The sequence below is a fragment of the Chionomys nivalis genome, chromosome 17 (genome assembly GCF_950005125.1).
Source record: "Chionomys nivalis chromosome 17, mChiNiv1.1, whole genome shotgun sequence".
NCBI lineage: Eukaryota > Metazoa > Chordata > Mammalia > Rodentia > Cricetidae > Chionomys > Chionomys nivalis.
The window spans coordinates 43,046,395-43,071,340 of NC_080102.1; the positions used below are offsets into that span (position 1 = coordinate 43,046,395).

The 24,946-nt window shown below is 52.0% G+C and overlaps 2 protein-coding genes across 6 annotated transcripts in view; one reads left to right on the forward strand and one right to left on the reverse strand.

Annotated features, from left to right (window-relative positions):
* Gramd4 (GRAM domain containing 4) overlaps positions 1-11,292 on the forward strand; it is a 78,242-nt gene extending 66,950 nt beyond the window's left edge. For all 5 annotated transcript variants that reach the window (XM_057792308.1, XM_057792306.1, XM_057792307.1 and 2 more), the window contains 11 exons: positions 845-936; positions 1,941-1,989; positions 3,217-3,288; positions 3,704-3,747; positions 3,814-3,923; positions 4,021-4,175; positions 5,623-5,767; positions 6,556-6,649; positions 7,415-7,499; positions 8,596-8,664; positions 9,056-11,292. In XM_057792308.1, the coding sequence (XP_057648291.1) occupies positions 845-936; positions 1,941-1,989; positions 3,217-3,288; positions 3,704-3,747; positions 3,814-3,923; positions 4,021-4,175; positions 5,623-5,767; positions 6,556-6,649; positions 7,415-7,499; positions 8,596-8,664; positions 9,056-9,160 (1,020 nt within the window). In that variant the 3' untranslated portion in view covers positions 9,161-11,292. The remainder of the gene's footprint in view (positions 1-844; positions 937-1,940; positions 1,990-3,216; positions 3,289-3,703; positions 3,748-3,813; positions 3,924-4,020; positions 4,176-5,622; positions 5,768-6,555; positions 6,650-7,414; positions 7,500-8,595; positions 8,665-9,055) is intronic.
* Positions 11,293-12,568: 1,276 nt separating this feature from the next.
* The window catches only part of Cerk (ceramide kinase), a 43,627-nt gene continuing 31,249 nt past the window's right edge, over positions 12,569-24,946 (reverse strand). The window contains exons 7-13 of the mRNA XM_057791579.1: positions 24,394-24,468; positions 22,967-23,119; positions 19,825-19,930; positions 19,081-19,157; positions 17,610-17,815; positions 16,566-16,774; positions 12,569-15,032 (exon numbers count right to left, since the gene is read on the reverse strand). Coding sequence (XP_057647562.1) covers positions 14,978-15,032; positions 16,566-16,774; positions 17,610-17,815; positions 19,081-19,157; positions 19,825-19,930; positions 22,967-23,119; positions 24,394-24,468 — 881 coding nt within the window. The 3' untranslated portion in view covers positions 12,569-14,977. The remainder of the gene's footprint in view (positions 15,033-16,565; positions 16,775-17,609; positions 17,816-19,080; positions 19,158-19,824; positions 19,931-22,966; positions 23,120-24,393; positions 24,469-24,946) is intronic.

A 24,946-nucleotide genomic window follows, 5' to 3' on the forward strand; every position in this document is an offset into this window, starting at 1 on the left:
CAGAGACTTGGCCACATGGACCCCAGTGGTGGTACCAGGGAGGCTCCTGACAAGGCGTGGTGTCAGAAGGCTGCAGGCGACCCATCTACCTGTTAAAGCCTCCTGGCCAGAAGGAAGCCACAGCCTGGGCACCTTCCAAGGATTCATAGATAGTGCCCTCCTGAGGAGGAGGCCATCTGTAGGGGTTGCCCATTTAGTCATACCCTAGGAGGGTCCTAAGACAACCCTAACCTTGGGTCAGACCCTCTGGTTCCCTCCCAGGGACTCACTGCCCACCAGGGAGACAGGCACTTTGCACATTCACGACTGAAGCTATGAGGGAGGGCTCCACCCCATCTGGACCTCAAGGTCCTCTTCCCTGCCACCCTCACAGACGCTCTGCAAGGCTTCCCTGCCTGAGGTCCTCATGCTGTCTCCCTAAGAGACTTACTCTTGTTTAGGCCCACCTTCTGGCTTTCCCTGTCTGCGTATTACTCAGGGCCTCGGGCTCCATGTGGCAGCTCACCTGCAGTTGGTGGCAGTGGCGAGCCTCCTCATCTGCTGGCAGAACCCACACTGGGGACAGGAGAGACATTTTCACTGGGCCCTGCCATCCTCTTCCGATCCTTATTCATAAAGGGCAGTCTCCCTGTGTACTGTCTGACCTCTCTCTTAAACTGAAAGCAGCCCCTCAACCCACATGCCCTTGTTCAACAGCCTGGATGGATGTTTGGGGATCTGGGACTGGTCTCCCTGACCAAGAGTCACCTTATTACTAGGAAGAAGCAGGCAGGATGCATCTTGTACTAGACTACTGTTTGGCCGGCCTAACCATGTCCCCGACCTTCTGCCCTCTCGCCCTCAGGTGTACATGAATGCTGTATGGCATGGCTGGGCCATCCCCATGTTCCTGTTCCTAGCAATTTTGAGGTTGTCCCTCAATTACCTCATCGCCAGGTAGGTGAGCCAGGCTGTCGTGTGGTTGCATCGCACATGTCCATGCTGTGTGCCTGCTTCCCATACTGCTGTGTGTAGCCCAGGCTGTGTCATGTACTGCAGTTTGTGGGTGGTCCTCTGAGAGGCTCTGGATCCTTCAGTGAGCAGACAGTGGGTGACTGAGCTACAGTATCACCTCCAACGCCCCTCCCTGAGGTGCTGTGTGTTTGGCAGGAAGTTCTCCCCAACCCTGGGGTGGGTAGGTAAAGCTACAGGGCTCTGCACCCCATAAATATCCTCATAGTTCTTGGTTGTGAAAAGGAAGCAGGTAAAGCTGGAATTCACAGTGTAAGCAGCACACGCACGCACACCTGTGTGACGGGTACTTTATTCCACCAAGGCTGAGGTCTTTCCCTCCATTATTCTGTATCCTTACTGAACATCCCTTTCTGGAGAAGCCACATCTGGGATGAACCCTTGCCTGCACTTCTGGGTTGGACTTTCCCTGTGCTTGCTCTTAGGAGTGAACCTTAGATTACAAATCCACATACCAATCCTCTCCATCTCCTTCTGTGCCTGCTGCAGGGATTTATTTGGAAATGATTTCTGTAGGAAACACATTGAAATGCCTTTGAAGGAGTCATAAGTCCCCATTAGTCCCCAGCCCCTAATCACCACTAAGCCACTAAGAGACATTGTTGTTAATAAAATGTTATTAACAGACCAGTCAGAGGACACAATGAGTTCAAACAAAACAGTATGGCTACTTTAGCCAATCACAGTGATAAACTTCCCCCTATCAGCAATGACTGCTATTGCATATGCCCCAGCCGAGGGGAAACCAGCGTGGATGACCATGACCAATGAGATCTCAGGCGAGCAGTCCAACTTCAGGACTCTCTTCTAGGTAGCCAGCCCTGAAGGGGCAGAGACCCCTACTCTAGCTGGTAGCTCAGCTGGAGGCTCGACTTTTGTTCCCCAAAGGTGACACTGTTTTCATGGTTTGGGTGGCTTCTGTTTTTCAGGGGCTGGCGGATACAATGGAGCATTGTGCCAGAAGTGTCTGAAGCTGTGGTGAGTCATGATGGCAAATTGTCCCTTTGTCTTAATCGGTCAGGACTCACAACCTGGGGGCACGTCATGGGGAGTCCAGATGATCATTTCTGCCCTGGCCAGCCATGCCAGCCCTAAGTTCCAGGAGGCTACCTGCTCAGATACTCAGCTGTCTCAAGTTTCACTGCCCAGAAGCAGATTGCCCTGTCCACTTGTCCTGGGTGCTGTTTTCTCTCTGGAATTGATGCCGGGGCAAACAGGGAGCTACTATAGCCCCCATACAACCCACTGGGTGGGGAGGCGGACAGGATGCCACACAAGTCGTCATATCTCTATCCTGGGTGCTGGAACGGCTGCCTGGCCCCTGCCTGGTGGGACACTCACACCTGCTCGTTAACAAGGCCCTGGGTGCTTTTATACTAAGGGGGGCAGCTGTGACAGAGTCCACATGGCCCCCCAAGTCTTGATTATTGGCAGAAGTTTGCTTTAAAGGGACTGTTGGGCCTGTGGGGCAGAGGGAAGCCACCATGCCTGTGGGCACAAGTGACATTCTGTGGAGTACCTAGGAAATGGGGTGGCCTCCAAGGAGGCAAGCCCATATCTTGCCCAGCCCTGGGACTGGGAGACCCTTAGGAGACTCTTAATGAAGCAATAGAGCAGTGGTTCTCAGCCTTCCTAATGCTGCGACCCTTTAATACAGTTCCTCATGTTGTGGTGACCCCAACCATCAAATTATTTTCGTTACTACTTCATAACTGTAGTTTTGCTACTGTTATGAATTGTCATATAAATATCTGATATGCAAGGTATCTGATATGTGATCCCTGTGAAAAGGTCATTCGACACCCCCCAGGGGTCATGATCCACAGGCTGAGAACTGCTATAAAGAATTATATGAACTTTACACAGACCTGGGCCTCAGTTTTCCAACCTGTCAAGGAGTGGGTGGGGACAATGTTGACAAGACGTAGTGTTGGAGTAAGCCAGGGCCTTGGTCTGCCACTGTGTGCTCGCCCTCTGGGACCCCACAACCTGCCTGCCTTCTGCACTGGGGCAAGGCAGCAAGCACAAGGGGAGGGAGATTCCACCCCGAGCCCAGCAGATGTCTTCATACCCAGTCCTCTGACAGTACAGGGACTGCAGTGACCCACAGATCCCTGGGGCCGGGAGCCTTCCTGCTGTTTTGTCAGTAATTTTTCTGAACTGTTAAATTTCAGTGGAAAAATTCTCTCTCCCCTTTGACTGAAGGAACCTGCCAAGGAAGATCTGACCGTGTCTGAGAAGTTCCAGCTGGTACTGGACGTCGCCCAGAAAGCACAGGTACCGCTGCTGAGCCTGCCCGTTACCCCGGGGGGGGGGGGGGACCCCTCACATGGCTGCTGTAGGTGGACCTGAAGTTCCATGCCTGTTCTAGCTGATCAGTCTCACTCTGGTGAGGTGGCAGGGGAACGTGGCTTCCTGACGAATCTCTGACCTGATGTGAACGGAGCCTTTCGCCACCAGGGCTCAACACCCCTAGAATTCAGGGCTGAGCATTCTCAGAAGTTGGGCTGAACTTGTCTGTTCTGTTATTTCCAGTGGCCTTAACTTTAGACCAAACAACCCCAGACCTGGGAGTGGCAGTGGCAGGGTTCTGGCGGGTGTGGGCTGTGTATGTCCCTGGAGCCCTCTCGGTGTGTCTGTGTGACTGACGGGTCCTCGGGCTTGTGGTCACTGCAGTTTCTTCTTCACATAGAATCTCTTTGGCAAGATGGCCGACATCCTGGAAAAGATCAAGAAGTAAGTGGCTGTCCCCACAGCGAGGGTGGTGTGCACCACCCTATCTGACCTCCGTCTTCCTTCCAGCTTGTTCATGTGGGTGCAACCCGAGATCACGCAGAAACTGTATGTCGCTCTGTGGGCCGCCTTCCTGGCTTCTTGCTTCTTCCCCTACCGCCTGGTGGGGCTCGCTGTTGGTAAGGAAAATACCACTGTCCTGGGAGATGAGTGGAAATGGGCCAGAGTGCTCACCCACCCATTGTCTGCATGGATATATCCCTGCTTTCCCCTCAGGCCTCTATGCTGGCATCAAGTTTTTTCTAATCGACTTCATCTTCAAACGCTGCCCGAGACTTCGAGCCAAGTACGACACGCCCTACATCATCTGGAAGAACCTCCCCACCGACCCCCAGCTCAAGGAGCGGGCCGGTGCCACCGTGTCCCGCAGGGTGAGTCCCCCAACTTCCACCGCCCTGAGGAAGGTGCAGGCAGAACTGTGAAGCTGGTGGACCCAGACCTCCGGCTCTGTAACTTCTGCTCACTTGAAGCCTGGTGTTTCCCAGACCTTACAGCCTTTGAGATAGATGGTGGAAAGTGGTTCTCCCTGTCACCGCCTCCTTCATGTGTAGGCCCAGCCAGCCCTGGGAGGAGTGGGCCGGTGTGTTATCTTCAGGGTCTTAGGCGGGTGGGGTGCCCTGGCCCAACCAGCCCTGGGAGGAGTGGGCCGGTGTGTTATCTTCAGGGTCTTAGGCGGGTGGGGTGCCCTGGCCCAACCAGCCCTGGGAGGAGTGGGCCGGTGTGTTCTCCTCAGGGTCTTAGGTGGGTGGGGTGCCTAGGCCCAGCCAGCCCTGGGAGGAGTGGGCCCATGTACTCCCCTCTGGTCTTAGGTGGGTAGGGTGCTCAGGCCCAGCAGCACTCTCAGGAATGTGTAAGAAGTTTGTAGAGTTTCCATGGGATTGTTCCCTCAGGAAGGAGTGCCCCAGTGACCGCCCACCTCCCCGACACACACACCTTTGTGGGAGTGAAGCACGTAGTTGAGTTGGGAGGGTCACATTCTGGAGTCCAGGACAGCACAAATTGTTGGGAACCTCAGATCAGCCATAGGCCAGAGCAGCCAGGCCTGGAGTAGCACTGCTGACTCTCCTCCCACAGGTAGAGGTCACCCAGGACACAGCTTAGCCTTTTGGAACAACTTGAGGGCCTTTTTTAGCACTGGAGTGGCTGGGACAGGGACTTCCTAGGGCTTAAGACCATGTAGCACTAGCTAGCATATGGCTGGTACATCCCGGGGGAGTCCACGTCCTCCTTTTTCTGCTTGTATCCCTTACGCCCCATATGTCTGTGCTGAGTTATGTTCATCTCTTTTTGCTTACCAGTTCACATCACATGTCCCCCTTTTTTCCTTTGTGATGGTCATATGTGTGTCTGTTGTTTCCTTTCTGGCCAGCTGTCAGGGCATGACAAGGTACTGTTGTCCGCGTGGAAGCCCCTTGTCCTGCTGTGAGCTGGTGCTGTGTCACTGCTGTGTTGTGACTGATTTTCTAGAGTTGTGTTGCCAGGTGACTTCTGAAATGTCAGTTTTAACTGCTTTAGTGCAGAACCCGCTCTAGGCAACTGTGCCCTTGCATCTTGTGTGCTGGGGCCCAGGCTTGGGTCCAGCACTGTGGGCCTGGGAAGACTGTGAGCATCTCCAGGGGAAAACGCGCCCCCTATCCAGCCCAGGCAGCAAGGGGACTCTATTCAGTGCAGGGCCAGCACCTCACATTCTCCTGAAGGAACAGAGCCTGTCAGTCAGTTCGCTGCTGATATAGGCAGGGAGGCCAGTACGTCCCAACACCAGCAGCGGTTCCAGCTGCTTCTCCCCTGAGCCTGATCAGGACTGTGTGCTGTTGGCAGCTACAGACAACCTCATCACGGAGCTACGTCTCCAGTGCTCCAGCTGGTCTGAGTAAGGATGAAGATGCTGGCCGCTTTCACAGCACCAAGAAGGGCAATTTCCATGAAATCTTTAACTTGACTGAAAACGAGCGTCCGTTAGCAGGTAAGTGTGCGATGAGTCCATGACCCAACCAGTCACGGAGTAGATGGAGGTAGATGGGACAGGGTCTGAGCCCACGCACGAGGCATGACCTGCCTCAAGGACATGCTGAAGGAAAAGGCCCAGGCTTACTTCCCAGGAAAGGTTCATAGGAGTGGGGTCTTGGGTTGTTCCAGGAATCAGGAAGAGGTATGACACCATATTCCCTACCCTCTTTTTTCAGCATAGATTCAGGTAGGCCTTCTTGAAGCAGGAATCCCTAGGGAGTAGGGCTCAGTTCTGCCCACCTGGTGGGGAGTCCCATATCATTAGCATCAAGGGACAAGCCTGAGGCCTGTTCCCTATCCAGGCGTGCTCTGGCACTTTGACTTGAGTGTACCACCTGCCGCAGGTATCTCAAGGCAGTCAGCCTTCTGGAAAAGTTTTCAGGAAGTGCCTGAGATGCAGGGTCTGGGGGTTGGCCCCCTTTCTTGAGCATCTTCAAGCTGATGTGTAGAAAGCTGCCTAAGGCTTGATTTGGTTACCATAAAAGGAAGGCCCTTCCCTCGGACACTAGGTGATCTCACTCCTGTCAGGCCTCCCTCCCCACACTGTGGATTCTGTGTAGATTCACGGTGCTGGGGATGAAACCCAGGGCTGCCCCGTGCTGGTTGAGCACTGTGCCCCCATCAGCTCACACTTGGACCTTTTCTGATGGTCCTCATGGATGTGGGCACAACTTTAGCACTGACGTAGGTCAAGGCCCAGGTATTTCCAGAGGAAGGAAATTCTAGATACATTTTCTCCATCAGTGTGTGAGAATGGTTGGCGTTGCTGCCTCATAAACCGAGACCGGAAGATGCCCACGGACTACATCAGGAACGGGGTTCTGTATGTGACAGAGAAGTGAGTGTTGCCATAGGCTGAAGCATGACTGGTGGGGAGGAAGTGGGAGAGGGTCCTCCCCAGGTCCCAGACACATGCCCAGGTCCAGCACGCCGGTTTTGTAGTTGCTATAGCCTAGGCTCTGTTCCCCACTCTATCCAACTATCTGGCCTTCCTGACCCCATTCCTGGACTAGCACCCGCCTCCCTTGGGCTGAAGGGGTCTCTCATTTAGGATGCTCATGTGGGGTCAAGGCTCTTCAGATGGCCAAGGGTATAAGCTCTCAGGAATGGGGTTTATAGTAGTGGCCTTTGAGTCCAATGACTCCCTGCTGTCTGAGGCTAGGCTAAAGGTAGCTTTGGCATTTCTTCTCTAAGTGGGACTACATAGCACCTTGTCCTTGCTATACCTCAGCACCCCCGTGGGATTTGAGGGTTACATCAGGAATAGGGTATACAAGTCATTCTCACGGGGGCCCTTTTCATCCTGTCTCCCATACATGTAGCAGTATCTAAAGCCCCAAGTACCTTTTTACTCACCCTGCCAAAGAGGTTGGCCCGGGAGAGCCTGGTGGGGCCTCAGGACACCTCCCTGCAGCTCCTGCTGGAATCTTCTGGCAGAGAAGGGCCTAAATGTAGCGCAGAGCAGGCTGTCCAGTTCCTTCCAGGTGCTAAGTGTGGTGGGTCACAGACCATCCTATGGGGCTGTGGAGGCAGTCGGGGAGGACCCTCCGTAGCAGGAGCCCCTCCTCTCTGGCTGCTATCTCTGCATTTCTTCCCTGACTAGTTATCTGTGCTTTGAGAGCTCCAAGTCTGGGTCCTCCAAGAGGAACAAGGTGATCAAGCTGGTGGACATCACAGACATCCAGAAGGTGGGTACGCACCTATCCCACCGCTCTCCCGGCCTGGGGTGGAAAGGTTTGCGGATGATTCCCGGATTGGGGGAGATACTATCCAGAGACGTCTTTGGGTGCCGCTGCCACCAGTGTTGTACCTTCTGGAACTCTCTGTACAGAGCCCTGTCAACTTCCTTCTGAGAGAATTGTGTACCTTGGGCCACAGGACAGTCTCGCTTCTCCCGAAGTCCTGGGAGTCAGCAGCTGGGCCGGACACTGTTACACATACAGAAAAGGGTAACAGTGAGGTTTGCCTGACCAACTGTACCTCCTGGAAAAAGGATCTCATGTTGCCCAGGCTGACCTTGAATCAGTTTATTTTGTGATGCTGGTAATCAAACCCAGGATTCATACGTGCTCAGCAAGCATTCTGCCAACTGAGCTGCATCCTAGCCCTTGCTGTGTCGTGAAGGGAGAGTTGGAGTTCTGTCACAGACTTCCACCTGTGTCTGAGATTGCCCCCCTCCCCCGGTCCCCAGACATCGAGCTCCTGTCACAGGTTCTTATGAGTGAGCACACAGATGTTTGTATCCACATTGAGGCTCAGCAGTTTCCCTAGAGGGTTGACATGGGGAGCGGGCATTCCTGGAGGGGGCATTCATGGGGGGTCTTCTTTGGAACGGGAAGAATCTATTGAGTATGGAGCCAATCAGCTTCCCCATCTGAGGAGCCTGGGTGCAGGCCAGCAGCCTAGATGTGAATAGTCTCTAGTACTAGACGGGGTCTTCCTGTTTCCTTGGTTCAGCCCATGGCTGTATGGTCACTCCTACAGGTTCACCGTCAGGTAATCAGAAGGCATACAGTCAGGTCCATGATCATCTTAGCCTACCCTTAGGAACCAGCTATGCTCACAGGTGGCTTTCTACAGACTATCAGCCACTGGGAGTGTGGGGAGGGCACCTCAGAATCAGGAGACACAGCCCTTTTAGCTCCTGTGGCTGAGATGTCCAAGGCCTCCACAGGTCTTGGTGTCTGTGTGCCTGGCAGAGGAGAATGCCCTGGGCACGTAGGACACTGGCTTCACCCCTGTCCCTGGGAGAGGCTGGTGGTAATGACTGTGTTTGCCTTTCAGTATAAAGTCTTGTCCGTCCTCCCTGGCTCAGGCATGGGAATTGCTGTATCAACACCATCAACCCAGAAAGTAAGTGCCTGGCAGATGACCTCACCCCCTTCCCCATATGTCACCAGGGACCTGAGTGAGCCTCCCTGGGATGTGGTTTCAGTTTGGGTAGAGGCTCCTTTCTCCCTCAGCGTAGGAACCTGCTACATGGAGCCAAGGTCCAGGAAGGTCAGCTTGGGTAGGCACCATAGTTATAGCATAGACAGGTTGGTGGGTCCCAGAGGGAATGGATCCTGCATCCTTCCAAGGAGGAAAGGCCGGGTCCTCTTATTGGCTGGAGCCTTCGGGTGAGAGGAGTATCTGGTCATTTGTCCCTGCCAGGCTGCTGTCCTGATCTGACAGGATCCATTCTAGCCCCAGCCTGGCGATGAAGTGCTCACCCACCCACCCCTCTTCCGTTTCTTCCCCCCAGCCCCTGGTGTTTGGTGCCATGGTGCACAGAGACGAAGCCTTTGAGACCATTTTCAGCCAGTACATGAAAATCACGTCTGCAGCAGCCTCTGGTGGTGACAGCTAGTATTGACTCCGAGGTGTTGCTGGAACCCTTGCTAATCATTGGGTAGAGGATCAGACGGATGTCCTCGTGATCTTTGGCAATAATTCTCCTGGACTGTGTCTGGTTATGGTGGTCTGGGTCCTGCAAGACCCGAAGGGCTGGGACTCACCTGGATGGTGCTGGGCCGGCCCGTGCTGAGCGCGTGAAGCACCTTCGTGGACACCTGTGGACACAGGTGGGCAGAGGATCCTCTTAACCTGTTTGAAGGATGGCACACAAGACACTCGTCCTCAGGCCCTGCTAAGCACAGCTCCTCACTCTCCATCATGGCCTGGGTACAGACCCAGCACCTGCCACCCTGAGAGACTCCATGATCCCATGACCCCTGTTCTCCAGAGGCTAGAGGCTTTTTTCCATCAAAGCCATAGCTGGGAGTGGTTGTGACCCCTTCTTGCCAGGATGGTAAGACAGAGAGGAGTGGTGGGGAGGCCCCTCTCCAGTGAAGAAATGGCCAGTCATCTCATGTGACCCTCAGACCCTCCTTCCATGTTGAACCTACTGTGGGCACTGCAAGACTGTAGGTAGGGCCTCTCTGGGCTCGGTGTGTTTGGTGTACCTCCTCCTCCATTTTCGGTGTCTGGGCCTGAGCTGTCACTCATCTGGCCCATCTTGGCTTGACACTCCAGCCAAGAGACCAGGCCAGCAGTAGTTAATGGCCAGCGAGGGTCCAGAGTGGCATGTTGGCAAAGGCACACCTTTTTAACACTTTGCTCTTCAGTAAGGTTTTGAGGGCATTCTCCACTCCAGCTGCTGTTCAGTGAGAACCAGTAGGAGTCTGGCTGGCGTTTGGCCTCCAGGCTGCAGCCGCTTTGAGTAATGGGGTGGGTGGTTCAGGGAGCTGGGCTGAGGGGCTGCCAGGAGACAGCTGTGGGAAGAGCCTGGGGGTCGGGGGCCCAAGTTGCCCTGTACCTCTAACATCTGACAGTATTCCTTCCTTCCTACACACTCTGCAAGGCCAGGCAGACCCTGTCCTACCCACGCTTCCTGCCCCAACAAAGGTGGAGACTGCAGGGGTGGGTGATCTTGCAGGCCCGGGCCTCTGAAGGGTGCAATCACCACCCCACCTTTGCATTTTCTGGGTGGATCACTCTGGTTCCTTCAGCTTGTCCTGAGTCCTTCAGGTGTCACTGAGATTGTTTTTTTGAAGAAACAGAAGATTATATTTTTTACAGAGAGCAAGCTGTTTTTCTTATTTTTGTATCATTTTTCAAATGTAATTTTTACCTTTGCGCCAATCCTCATTTGCTGGTGTGGGTGTGAGGCCTGGTGGCTTGGGCTCATGACACCCCATTTCCAGGGGCTTCAGGCCACACACTGGGGTTGGGAAAGGCTTGCCAGGCAGCCAGATCAAGCACACATACCACCCCAAATGTGCAACAAAGGCCACATAGCTCCAGGTACATGGATGGAAGAGTCTAAACGTGGAGGCAGGACCCTTCTCCACCCAGAGCTGTGGCTTGGGGCCCTGTAATATTCTCATGCTCTGAAGAGCATGGAGTGCTATAAGGGGGGGGACCTGGTGGCACCCCAACATGTCAGAGGGGAGGAAGCGTGGCCTATGACTTGTCACTGGAGATGGCTGTATGGCTGATACACACATATGGGTGAAGCACACGTGATGGTTAACGCTTTCTGGACCCTGGCAGTGCCCAGGTTGGTGAATACTGTCACTGGGGTGCCACACAGAGGCCCTGAATAGGCTTTTAGGGTGGACCAAGCGGTTTAGTTTGAGTCTCTTTCTCTTGGAAAGAGAGATGAAGACTGGCCCATGGTGGACAGGGCTGGGCCAGGGGCCTGTGCAGGCCCTAGGCTGTTAGACACACTGGGGTTTGTACTGGATTGTGTGATCTGAGCAGGTATTTAATTTCTGACTAATCACTGACCTAGAATGTTCAATTTTGTATGTCTGAAGCTTGAGTCTGTTTCGGATCTGTACATAATTGTTATTGGTGTAACTTTTGTTCTACAGAAGGATCGTATTCTATAAAGAACTGATAGGAAAAAATCCTCTCACTTTCTTTTTAAAGAAAAATCTTGTTTAGATACAAAGTCTTGTATAAATTATAATTTTTATTTAATAAACCCAAAATGCTCTAAGCTAAGGCTTGGCGGGGGGCCTCTGTTTTTTGGCAGAATGTATAGGCGTGGGGCCTTGGTAGTGGGTGCTGTTTGCTCTACTGCACTCCCCGGTGTGAGGGATGCTAGGAACAGAAGGTAGTCCCTGGGTCCCAGAAGGCAGTCCAGAGGAGAGGTGACTCGTCTGGGTAATGTGAGGGGGTGTCTGGACCAGGCAATGCCTTGGGGTTGTGGTATAAGCCTTGGCCCTATTGAGCCATGATCTCTGCCAACCTGGGGTCCTGAGCAGAAAGGTCTCTGGCAATGCTATGACTTTATTGATTCAGATGCTGACATCAGACACAGGGATATGAGGAAACCTGAGAGTCAAACCTGGAAAGGCATACTGATGGTGCCTGTCCCCACCCCATCCCAAATGAGCTTCCAGTAAGCAGGAGCTGCCAAGACCTCTTTGGAAGGGGACTAGGACCAGTGGGTACTCAGGAATGTGGCCATAGGAGGTTGGACATTTGCGTGTTCTGTCCATTCACCCACACATCATCCATCTACTGACCCATCGTTATATCAGTCCACCCATCCATCCTTCCATACACATCTGTGTCATCCATCCATCCATCCATCCATCCATCCATCCATCCATCCCTGTCACTCCATCCATAGCTTACGCTGGCTTTGATGCTGGGATACAGCACAGTCAGAGTTCCCTGGGAACTTGTCAAATAGATACCCTCAGCTCTCCTGAGAACACACCCTCTATGACTGTCCAGTCACTCTTCACTTGGCCCTCCCTGCCCCTCTGCGTTTGTCCTTCCTGTGGCGCAGCCTCTCAACTGTGAGGCACCGCCATGCCTGGTCCTTGTCGAGCCCCTCATCTGGTTTCCTTAGACCAAGTGGAATAGGTGAGGGTGCATGGATGCAGACTCACATGTGTGCCACCATGGCTGTGCTAACACAGGTACCCATGCTCAACCTGGCACAACTGCTGTGTGAGCACAGCTGGGTCCCCAAGGCTGAGGCAGGAAGCCACACCTGGGGCATTTCTTTGAGGCAAATGGCAGAACCTCTTAGCTAAATAAATCTGCTATGTGAGACCCATCCCAGGCAGGGACTCCTCCGAGGCTAGACTGGCAGCAGAGTGACCCAGGCTGGGGTGAGGGACGGCCAGATCTCTCAGGGAGAGCATGGTCACTCAGCCTCTCAGCACAGCTTCTCTAAACTATGTTTTCTTAAAATCTGTTTTGAAAATAAGAACTTGTGGGGAAAAAAAAGAGGGAAAAACACCAAATTCTGCCCAAAGTTAACTTTATTTTTTTGTCGTCTCAAACATATCAGATCAAATATGCCTTGCTAATCTTGAAGCCAGCAAGATCAGGAAGCATATTGGGCCATCCTCATGCCAGAGCTCCCGGTTCAAGAGATTGACCGAAGCAGCTGCGGGACGCCAGCTGCTCCCCACCCCCGCTGCTTCATTTTCATAAACAAGAAGAAGTTGCTGCATATGACTGCTGCCTAATTGTTGTGCACCAGTGGGCCACAGAGGGAATTAGAATATGGACCAGGCCCCTACAGGATCCTAAGTTGCCACTGTCTAATCTTTACTCCTGGCTTGTTTATTTTTTTTATTTATTTTTTCCTCTCTCTCTCCTAAAATACCTAAGGCCTGGGGTTGGGCTATTGCATCTAAAAAGCATCATGGAGACCATAGCCGACTGCTTGAGAATGTCAGGGGGCTCCCTCCCATCCTGTGTACAAGTGTCAAGGGTCGTAAGGGTCTTGACACTCACGATGCTCCATGATAGTGCCAAAGTTAGATTCTGAACATGGTCCGCACTGCTAAGCACCAACAAAATATTCTCTGCCTGGATCCCCTCCTCCAGAGCTGGCAGTGGCGGGGGTGGACCAGGGCATGGTCATGTAACAAGGCCAATGGAGACCTGAATCCTTGCGAGAGAGTACAGTTCCTGAGAGCCAGGAGCACCCACAGCTGCCTCAGGTCCTGAGCCCCTCCAGAATGGACAGCGAGGTGACCACCCCTGTGTCTGTTCTACGCTGCTCCAGGGCTGCCTACCTACTTCAGAGAGCTGCTAGTCTTACACCGTTGGGTCCTACCTATCCAGGAAGAGACCTGGATAGAAACTGCTAGGTGCATGTCCTCTCTACCCAGCTTTCCCCTCGACCATCGGTCATTAACTAGCACCACCACCCGATTACCTTTACCATGGTCCCTAAACATGGCTGCCTTTACAGCTGCCCTTTTGTCTGGATGGGACTGAATACTAAACAGAAAATTTCATGTATGACTTCAAAACAGAAGCCCACGCCAAAGCACCTAGAAATGGACAGCCTGCAGAACTCTGTAGTGACGGACTAATAGGACCTGCACGAGATGCATCTTTCTCCAGCACAGAACCTAAAACCTACTCTTGTAAGAGTCAGTGCCCCTCCCCCTTCGCAATCCAAGCTTATGCTGCATATTCTTCTCAGATGCATCCACTCGGAGACACAGCACAGGCTACATTGTGGCTGAGAAGGTCCTGGGTCAGGAATGCCTTCAAAGGAAACTTGTCATGAGCCCAGGGCTTCAGCCAGAGCAGCTAGAAGTCCCCTTGTGGAGACAAAGCAAACAGCCAAGACATGGATTATATACCCTTTTGATAGACAAGGAGCAAGCTGTCGATAAGTACATGGAATAGAACCCACAGTGAGGGAAGAATGGATGTGGACCCTGGAAATAGACACAGGGCTTGCACCAAAGTACCTGGGGGCGACCTGGGATAACCCGCCACTCCACTGTTGACACTCAGGTTGAGGGTGGTATAAAATCCCCAACGTACCCTCTGTGCATGCCAGTTGCCCTCTGCCCACCCCCCACCCACCAGAGCCCAGCTGTGCCAAGTGCTTTGTTTCCAAATGGAACCTCCTTTTGGCCGGTGATTGACAGACTGCTCGGACCAGAGTGTGCTGGCTACCAGGGCTGACGGAACAAAACTTCCAGTGGGTACTTTGCTGGATTGTCTCACAGGACGCAGCTGTGATGGCGGCAGATGTAGGGAATCCTGAGGATGAGACGTCACCCTGGGTGTCTTCTCGCAGTGATGTGGCCCCGCTCTGGAGGTGCAGCTGTGCAGAGGACCTCACTGTGTTGAGTTACAGTTGTGGCATACGACAGGGGCCACATAGCAACATCCTGATCAGAAATGGAGGTGTAAAGTGAAGGCAAAGAGAGCCATCTACTTTCCCAAACCTGGTCACGAACAACTCCAAAGAAAGTCTCACAAAGGGCTCAGAGTGACCGGGTCGTTACCCGTGTGTCCAGATGGTGTAACCTGATTCCTGGCAAGTATTAATATTATAATGTCCCTAAAATTATTGCAGTATAGCCACTAAAGGGCTGTCTTGAAATTTACGTGGTCAGCGTGGCTAAAATCTAGCAAGCCACGCGCCAAACCAGCAAGTGCCTTTGCTGAGAACAAGATATGTGAAAAGCAACTCAGATGCACATAGAACCGAGGTGAGGGTGCCAGGTATGGATACAGAATTGTTGACAAAGCTGTCTTTTCTAAAACCAAGATTTACCTATCAAAAATAAATTTCTAAGTTTAGATGGATGTATCAACATAATTGGTCTGTCGAATTTTCCTTAAGTAGTTTTCACACTCCCCAAGCTCAAGGCAGACGGCTTCTCAGCTTTGGGATTCTTGCTTAGGACTGTTCTTCGATTCCCCGAGCAAAGAGGCGCACCAGCTGGCAGTGGACCCTGCAGAGATAAACAGCTGCATTTAAACTGCACATGTGTTTTATTTATGGCTAGAAACCGATTATGAGTGAGTACATCCCATGTTCCTCTTTTTGGGTCTGGGATACCTCACTCAGGATAGTGTTTTCTATTTCCATCCATTTGCACGCAAAATTCGAGAAGTCATTGTTTTTTACTGCTGAGTAGTACTCTAATATGTATATATTCCACACTTTCTTCATCCATTCCTCCATTGAAGGGCATCTAGGTTGTTTCCAGGTTTTGGCTATTACAAACAATGCTGCTATGAACATAGTTGAACAGATACTTTTGTCATTTGATGTGGCATTTCTTGGGTATATTCCCAATAGTGGTATTACTGGATCTTGGGGTAGGTTGATCCCAAATTTCCTGAGAAATCGCCACACTGATTTCCAAAGTGGTTGCACAAGTTTGCATTCCCACCAGCAATGAATGAGTGTGCCTCTTTCTCCACAACCTCTCCAGTAAAGGCTATCATGGGAAACAGGGAGCAGGTGGAAATTTTAATTAAAAAAGAATAAAAAAATAAATAAATAAACTGCACATGTGTTCCATTGTTCACGGCCGACCTGAGCCCCTCACCTCCCAGAATCCTACGGTTCTACCTTAGTCGCCAAATGTGCACAAGCACACTAAATCAATAGCCTGTTTTCAAAAGACAGCTTGCTTTATTCTCCCTATGGAGAAAGACTTCACTTGCTCTCTTCTCTTGGGTTCTATCCCAATGCCACATGTTGGGGAAGTAATGCCCCCCCCCCCAGCAACAGTGAGCATGCAAGTGAGCCTCCCCCAGCCTACTCATAGCTTGGATGCTGGGCACTCAGGCTTAGTCTGTGAGTTACAGGAGTAACCCGTGTTCTGAAGCTTGGCTAAGAGTGACTCTGAGCTCCCCTTGGGAACCTAGGTGACTGAATGGGCTAAGTCACTCAGAGCCAGTCACCTGGGTCTGGCCTCTTGCACTTACTGGCCACTCTAAACTTCTGAGGTCCCCAAGGCTGTATGACCTCTCCAGGCCCCTCTGAGACTCCACCTCCCTCTTTTTCTGACAGCCTCGGGATACTCTTCCCAATACCTCAGGCTCCTGCCTGGTGCTTCTCATCTCTACCTTGTACACTTATCCTTAACCATGAAGGCAAGATACTTTGTGAGGGAATTGAGGAGATCCAGGATTTAGGAAGTACCCATGAAGCCAGTTACTTTTGGTTATTTTTCTAACTGGTGTGTGTGTGTGTGTGTGTGTGTGTGTGTGCGTGTGTGTGTGTATGACAGACAGAGACAGAGACCAGGGGCAGAAAGCAGAGTATAGGAGAGAAAGAAACAAGAACAGAGGAGCCTGAAAACCCCACAGATATGCCTGTAAAACCCAGCACCACAGAGTCAGCCCTGCCCCATGCAAACTTCAGATCCCACAGCTTCCACACCCGGCATAAGGCCATAGGGAAGCAACACCTCCTGTTTTCTGCCACAAACCCCAGCGAGCTCTTGCCGATGTCTGGCATCCCACCCACTTACCTGACCTCGATGGCAGGGCTGTGCAGGATCTCCCCGTCACAGTTCCAGGAGCTTCGAGAGGGCGAGCAGCTGCACGTGGGGTTGTCCGTGCAGATCTGCCCAAATCCCTGCTTCCCGTTCTCCTTCAGGTCGCAGTCCTCGTCGTCCACGTGCTTTGATGTGAACTGGAACTTCTTGACTCGATAAACTTCGACAAAAGTGAAGTCAAACTGCCGAGGCAAACATCGTGGGGGCAACAGCCGGTCAGTGAGACCAACCCTCCAAGCCACCAGTCCTCCCCATGTGGCATCTTACTGACAGTATGTACACTGCCTTCCCAGGAGTGTCAGACAACTGCTGATACCTCTGACGTCTCAAATCTGAGGCTAGAGAGATGGCGCAGGGGATAAGGGTCCATACTGCTTTTGGAAAAGAGCCAAGTTTGGTTCCCAGCACCCGCATCAGGTGGCTCACTACTACTTGCAACTTCAGCTCCAGGGGGTCCAATGTTTCTGATCTCTACAGGTAACTGAACTCACATGCTTATACACACACTTGGATAGACTGACAGATAGATACACACACACACACACAATATTTAAAAATCATCTACAGATATGAGTACTCTAAAGAACCATGTGATTCATTAGTGGTGATTTGTAGAATTCTCTATTTTTAAAAGTTAATTATTTAATCGTATGTTTGGGGGCTTGCTTACATATATGTCTATGCATGATGTGCCTGCCTGGTGCCCATGAAGGCCAGAAAAAGATATTGGGTACCTTGGAACTGGAGTTTCAGACAACTGAGAGCCATCATGTGGGTACTGGGAATTGAACCCAGGGCCTCTGCAAGGACTACCAGTGCTCTTAACTGCTGAGCCACCCCTCCAGGCCCTAGATTTATATTTTGAAATGAAATTTACATGAAGGAACTGGTAAGGCTGACATGTATGGAATGCACATCCAAAGATGATCTCTCCTTACAATTAACAACAGATCCTACCAACTAGCGGGGCAGGGATTGCCCAAATGTCAGTGTCCTTGGGGCAAGAGTGCACCTCACCTGATCGTCCTCGTTGGTGTGCCGGACAAGGAATCTCAGGAAGTTAAACCTTGAGCACTTCCGGATGAGGATGAGGTCAGAAGATCCATCTCCCAGATGGGCAGCTGGGGACAGGCCCCCAGGGCTCCGGGGACACGCACAGGACATGTTGGTGGCATTGATAGCCAGGAACTTCCCACATATCACTTGCCACTCTTCCACTTCCTCTGTGGTGGACAACGGATGTGCACCACGGTTAATGTGGTGCAGAGGCAGAGGCACAGCGGCAAGGGATTGTACCGCTCTCCCTCTTGCTCTGGTTCTTGGCTTTCATTCTGGCCTGACTACATACCATGGAACTATCCACTCACCTCAGGACCCAAGCAGGTCTTGTGGGAGCAGGTCATTTCCCTACTCCCTGAAAGAGCACTTTTGGATAGCAGTTTAACAAGGGTGAGTAGGCTGTTGTGGAATATTATCTTAACTGGGCAAAGATGTGTTATATTTGTTTACGCTGCATTTGTTTGGTGATGTAAGGATGTGGGTTTAATTATGTCAAGATGTGCTGTGTTTGTTTCACTTTGCTTGTCTAAGGCACCTGATTGCTTTTTTAAAAAGCTGAATAGTCAATAGGTAGGCAGGAGAGATATAATCAGGGCTGGCCGGCAGAGAAAATAAACAGAAGTCTACATGAGAAGGGGGAGGAGGAGGAGGAGAAGAGGAAAGAACAAGGGAGAAAAGGAGGGCCAGAAACCAGGCAGCAGCCAGCCAGACCGAGAAGCAGTGGAAGTCAGATAGACAGAGGAAGAAAGGTAAAAAGCCCCAAGGCAAAAGGCAGGTGAAGAGAAGCAGGTTGGCTTAAATTAAAAGAGCTAGCCAGAAACGTGCCAAAGCTAGGCTGAGCATTCATAACGTATAATAAGTCTCCGTGTCATGGTTTGGGAGCTGGTTGGTGTCCCAAAAGAAAAAGCCTGGTAGAGCAGACCTCTGCAGGGGTTAATCTGGCCTGCCATCTCTCTTTATATGACTATATAGGCTAAGAATGGTTGCCACAGATTTAAAGGACAAAAGCTCGCATGTGAATACTCCATAAAACTCCAATCTCAGAGGCCATAGACAGTGCTATGGGCAGGTGACACACCCACTTATCCACATACAGTAGCTGCCATTCTTCAGGGTAGGGGTGTACCAAGTCCTTGTAACTAGAGCAGAAGGCCCTCATTCAGCCAAGCCCAAACAGGGTACCTGCCAATCCATATTCCATAGCAGCTGGAACGGCATGCCTTGGCTCTGGTCAGCCTTGTGACAGCAATCGAAGGCCTTGTCACGAATATCTAGGTGTCCTAGCATCTCCAAAGCTGCAGTGACTCGCTGCTGCCTAGAGCTAGAGCTAAAACTAACACAATATAACCAGGAAAAGCGGGAGATAAGGCGGACAGCCAGAAGAGGTCATGCCCTGAGAGCCACACTCAAGACCACTCGCAAAGATTACCGGCATTCTCCAGGCCATACAGGGCTTTCTTCTGTTCTTCTTCCAGCTGCTGCTTGCTCTGCCTGCACACGAAGCACCTGGAAGACAGTGTGGTCACTGTGCCTCTAGTGTATGATTGTACATTTCAACAACAGAGCCCCTGGTCCCCACACACAGAAAAGCATTTAAACTCTTTGCAGATAATGAAAAGGCTCAAGTTTCAAAGGTGTCAACAGCAATTCTCCAGCAGACTACTTTTGAACTCTCAAGATTAGACCTAAATTCACACCCATTAATCAACTGTTTCCTTCTCCAAGGCTTGCAGACATCTCTGGGACTTATTAACTGCCTAGCTTGGGATGCATCAATGGTGACGTGAAAAATCTACCAAGCATCCGAAGAGTGAAAACGCCTTTATCTCAGGTAACAAGTGTGATGAGCCTATGCTCCGGGCAGTAAGTAACTCAGAGCTGAGCCACTGACTCAGTGCAAAATTCTCATCTGGATGCAGGCACGGCCGGCCTAGTCTTGAACCTGCACCATTGCAAGGACACAGCTGCTGTGCACATCTCCAGGATGGAACTGTTGGGACAGCTCTTCATCGGTGAACTGGGAAGCCCTACACAAACCTGTGAAACTTAGGGGCTTCCCTCTGTGTTTAGAAAGTCCTCTGCATCCCTGTCCTACCAGAAACAGGCTCCCAAACATCCCTGCACACGTCAAGTCACTTACAGTGGGAACCCACTCGGAAATGCACCTGCTTACCCGGCCCGGCAAGGTTTCTTGTCCCTTGGAGATCCCACTGTGTGCTGCGCTGGGAGGAAGGACACTGTCCCTTCATAGTATTGATGAGAGAGAAAGGTCTTCAACCCTGAGAAGAAGAGAAAGAACACCCATGAGTCACTGCCTGGTTACAAGAGTCCTTATTTTCTACCACCACCATCACCAAGAGGCAAGGGTCTGGCGAGGTGGCTCAGCCAAAAGAGCATTGGCTATCCTTCAATAGGACCCAGGTTGGATTCCCAGTACCCACACGGTAGTTCGCAACCATATGGAATTTCAGTTCCAGGGGATCTGACGCCTCTTCTGACCTCCATAGGCACCAGACATGACCTCCATAAGACACACAATCTAATAATTTCTTAAAAGAGGAAAAACAGGAAGCTGACCAGTCTGTAGGGGGAAGGAGGGACCTTGCATGCGACATTGCTACTGTACCAGAAGGAGATGCAGATTCTGCCCTCCCCACCATGGCCCAAGGAGCAGCACCACAGCAAAGGTGGGAGGTGTGGTCAGAGTTTTAGCCACATATCCAGGCTGCCTTCAAGTTGCCAAAGCAGGGTACTTGGCAGCAGTGACCTTGCATGAACTCAGTGGTGTGCCCTGTGTGACCTGATGGCTCAGGGTCTCTAGCACCCTCGTCAATGTAGTCAGCAATGCCCCTGCCTCCTGTGTGCTTAACCCCTGCCAGAGTCGTTATCCACAACATTAGAGTTCTCCTGGGTGACCTTAGCACCAAGGTCAGGGTGGTACCGCCTGCCTCCTCAAGGGCCTCCTGTGCCATGCTATCCATGATGCCAGTGGCATGGTGTGTGTCAGGATGGGCAAGGCTAGCAGGGTGGACCGTTGGGCCTCTGACAGCAGAGAGTGGGCAGAAGGCACGGGACTAGCTGGGCTTGCTGTGGTCCTGCATGATCTCTTTGTCTAGTTTATGTATGTTGTGATGCGATGCTGGCCTTGAGGCATTCACCCCAGCTAACCCCTAGTACACCAAACCCTTCCATTCCACACAGGGGCCAGGCTCCACTTTGTCATAGCCTCACCTACAAGGCCACAAGCACCTGTCCCCTGGGGAAGAGGGTCCTGGCTCCTTCCACCTTCTTCTGGGTGGCCCTCCAGGTGCTAGTCCCCCATGCTAGGCTCTAGGTCCAAAAGCACGCAAGGGGGGACTCTGTGGAGAATGGCTCCGGATTATGGGCTTCTGCTGCCTCTGTCTGCATGCTGGTACTACCTTCTCTTTCAACTTACTCCTCGTGGGCCCCAGGAGATGTCCGGTGTCCAGCACCCTGGAGGAGCGGATCCACGGTGAGTAGTCCGGTAGTTGTGTGTCGTGTGCAACACTGAGCTCTAATAGGACACTGGGGACAGTTGTCTCGTCACAAGCAGAAGCCTTCTGAACCCTAGCTTTCCACCTCAGCTGCAGTCAGCCAGTCCTGGCATGTCTGAGAGTCTAGGAGGGAATTCTCCATTTCACGCCTTGCTCTCCTCCGTAAAGCTCCCAGCTGCCCAGTACAGTGGATATTTTCCACCTCACGGCAGCCAAACACCAACGTCAACGGGCGTGTGCTAACACCCTCAAGCGGCTCCCAAAGGACTGTAATGTGGTGGGGACACAGACCAGAGCTGCTCCGCCTGAGAGGAAGGATGGGGCTCCTCAGATGTGTTCCGAGAGGACCAAGAATGAAGGCACTGGCCTGAGGCTCTGGACCATCAGGAGCTCCCCATTCCAGCAGAGGGGGGCAGGCGCAGTACCTCAATGTGGACATAGTCACTGTTTGCTCGGCACCCAGAGCCCTTTTCTTCTGGAAGGGCTGGCTATATGTTGTGCCTCTGCCACCCCACAGTGTCCTCTCATGCGAAGAGGGGTGGGTTCTGGTGCTCGGAGTCGTGAAACTTTACACAGTTTTGCCAATGGCAAACTGTACAAACAGGGCCCAGGCTCGGGGGATGCACTAAACACAGGAAAGGGATTCACCTAGCCCACCAGAAAGCCACGCCCTGCATTTCACATTTTGTCCCTTAAGTTCCTCTCCTTGGCATTTTAAACCTGATGGGGATGGGAAGAGGACCCACCCACTACTTGAAACCAGCATGTGGTAACTTTTGGTGTAGCCTGAAGCTGACCTGCATTTCTTGTTCATCGTAGCTTGGTGATCAGAGGGGACATGGCTATTACTGAGGGCTCTATCTGCATTCCCAGGGCACTGTTTCAGGTCTGCCCCATACCAGCTGTACTTTGGGAAGGCCCTGATCTGGGCTCTAGCAAGCCTCCCGGGAACACTGATGTCTACCTCCTCTGAGATCCACTGACCTGCAGGAAGAGTGTCACCAGACCTCGGCAAGTCATTTAAGCATGCTGCCTACTGTTTCAACTGTGAAATGGGGACAGAGTCTCTGCTGCACAACAGGAGGACAAGGGAGGACGAAGAAGACCTGTCTAGTCCTCCCCCCCTCCCTGCTGGGGTTCCAGTGAAGCAGATGCAGACCTGAGACCTCTCCTGTCCTGGTCAGGTACACATTCTCACAGATGTTGCTGAACGGCTGGCTGATGGCCGCGACTATAGAAAAAAGCTCGGGAAGACGGTGCATTGGCGGAAGGCAAGGAAGGGAATGTGCATCTGGAGGGCAGATGCCCAGGGCTGCTGCACTGCTTCACAGTGAAGCTTCCTCCCACTTCACCTGCTATGCTCAGGGTGATCGTAAAAATAATCTTTTCCAGCCGGGCGGTGGTGGCACATGCCTTTAATCCCAGCACTTGGGAGGCAGAGGCAGGCAGATCTCTGTGAGTTCGAGGCCAGCCTGGTCTACAAGAGCTAGTTCCAGGACAGGCTCCAAAACCACAGAGAAACCCTGTCTCGAAAAGCAAAACAAAACAAAAAACTCTTTTCCTGTGAAAACATCTACCTTGACCTCTTGGGTTAATACCACTTCCATGACAGACGATAAAGCCATACTCCAGATCCACAGGCCTCCCTCAGTCTAGTTCTGACACATGCTGGGACTCTGACGGGGACAGGATCTGGGGCACAATAGCCAGGGCCATGTCCCCATCTGGAAAGCAAGGCTCCCCCGAGTCTGTCCCTGGGGGCACTGTACGAATTAGCTCGATGTCCGTGGACACGCGTACCTGAGAAGTCGTATCTGACGAGGCCCATCCACCGCTTCTTTTCACTGTCCTTGATCAGGTCCCCGTAGAAGCCGTAGCCCAGCAGAGACACCGAGTACCGCAGCAGTGTGCTGTTGTGGTGCACGGAGGACACATCTATGGCCAACGAGTCCCCTGTGGGAGAGGAGAGCTGTAAAGGAACCCTGCCCCCATTTGACCTCCTCTACCCTGCCTCTGCACATACAGGAGGTGCCTACCTGTTGCAAACACGAGAAACAGAACTCTTTCAGTGTAGCAACCTGGGTGACGACACTCAAGATACGACAATGGTTATCTGACTGTGACATCTGTCACGCCACTGCACGCAGCAGGGTAAATCTGGCTGGTTAGGTGGGTGTCCCCTGCCTCCTACATTGCTTCATCAGGTCCCTCCCAGAGCTGCTCACTCAGGCAGAGAGGATGACCTTCCTGGATAGAGGAAGACCATTCTTGGGCCAGGTTATGTGCTGGAACCTCTAAACGAGTTCTCCAGTGACAAAATTTGGCCCCTGTTTCCAAGCAAAGGTCTGAGAACTGTTCTGAAGGGCGGACAGGATGCGCCCAGGAGGGATGTCCATGGCACCGATAGTGGAAAGTAGGCTTGAGGTTGAAAACAGGTACGCAGCGCTTCAAACACAAAGTCTGCCAAGTGTGGTGGTGCACACGCCTGCAATCCCAGCACCCAGGAGACTGAGGCAGGGGATTGTAAATTTGAGGCCAATCTAGACACTACAGAAAAGGCTTGTCTCGAGAAAAAATAAACAGAAGTTACACTTGGGAAGCAGAGGCAGGCAGATCCCTGAGAGTTTGAGGCCAGTCTGGTCAGCGTAGCAAGGACCAGCCAGCTGGTGGTACATAATGAGACCCTGTCTCAAAGAACAGCCAAACCAACAATAAGATCCCAAGTGGTTATTTTAAAATACAGCATTTCCATGACTGCAAGTAAGACAAGACCCTGTAAAGAGTGACGGGGTGGGCAGAGCCACCAGCCATTTCTCAGAAACCCCAGAGCTCCTCCTCCTCCTGTGGAGTTTCTCACTTGGGACTGGAGCAGGGGCTGGGTGTGTCTGTCACTCACCCTGGAGCCTTGCAGGTGTTTTACAATGGGGATTAGCCCTGGTAGCCAGTTAAGAGAGGAGAGCAAAGGAGAATCTGAGGCAGCAGGGCCACAGTGACATTAGCAGGGGCCTGGGGTCTGTGCACGGGACACCCACATGTATAAGACAGAACTTGGGGCTGCAGAGTCAGCTCAGTGGTTAAGAGTACTTGCTGTTGGTTCAATTTCCAGCACCTACATGGAGGCTCACCATCTCCTCAGGCAGCCTCACACATATGGTACACAGATATACACACAGGCAAAACACTTGTACACATAAATACAAAAACCTAGGAGAGAAGCCTGGACTCACCAACAATGATGTGCAGAGCCGACGTCTCTGCATCGTTTGTGCCCACTGTTGAGTAACACACACAATCTGTGGACCCTGCAAAGAGGACAGGAAAGCCTTTAGTGCTAATGGAACTGTCCAAAAGTGTAACTGACTTACAGCCAGCTGATTCTGTCCTTCTCTGGCCCTGGAACAGCTGGAGAGTAAAAAGAATCCACTCAAAAAATGAAGGTTGAAAATACTAAAAACGGCCTTCTGGTAATATTGCACGGCTCCGTAAAGTGGCCTGCAGCATACCCAGACACAGAGACCACCCTGAACCCTTTTGCAGCTTCTAAGAGATGTCTGCAATGCAGGCAGCCACTGGAAGGTATGTGGCCCTGCCCACCTCTACGTAGCTGCCCGCAGTGCCTCACAGCCTCCCCTAGCCCTTAAGAACAAAGGGAGTCCTACACAGAGCACCGTCACGGGGAAGTACATGGCAGACCAAGTGAACTGTGAAGGTCTTAGTTCTTATTGTCAACTTGGCACAACGTACACAACCTGGGAAAGGGACTGCCTCGATCAGATTGGC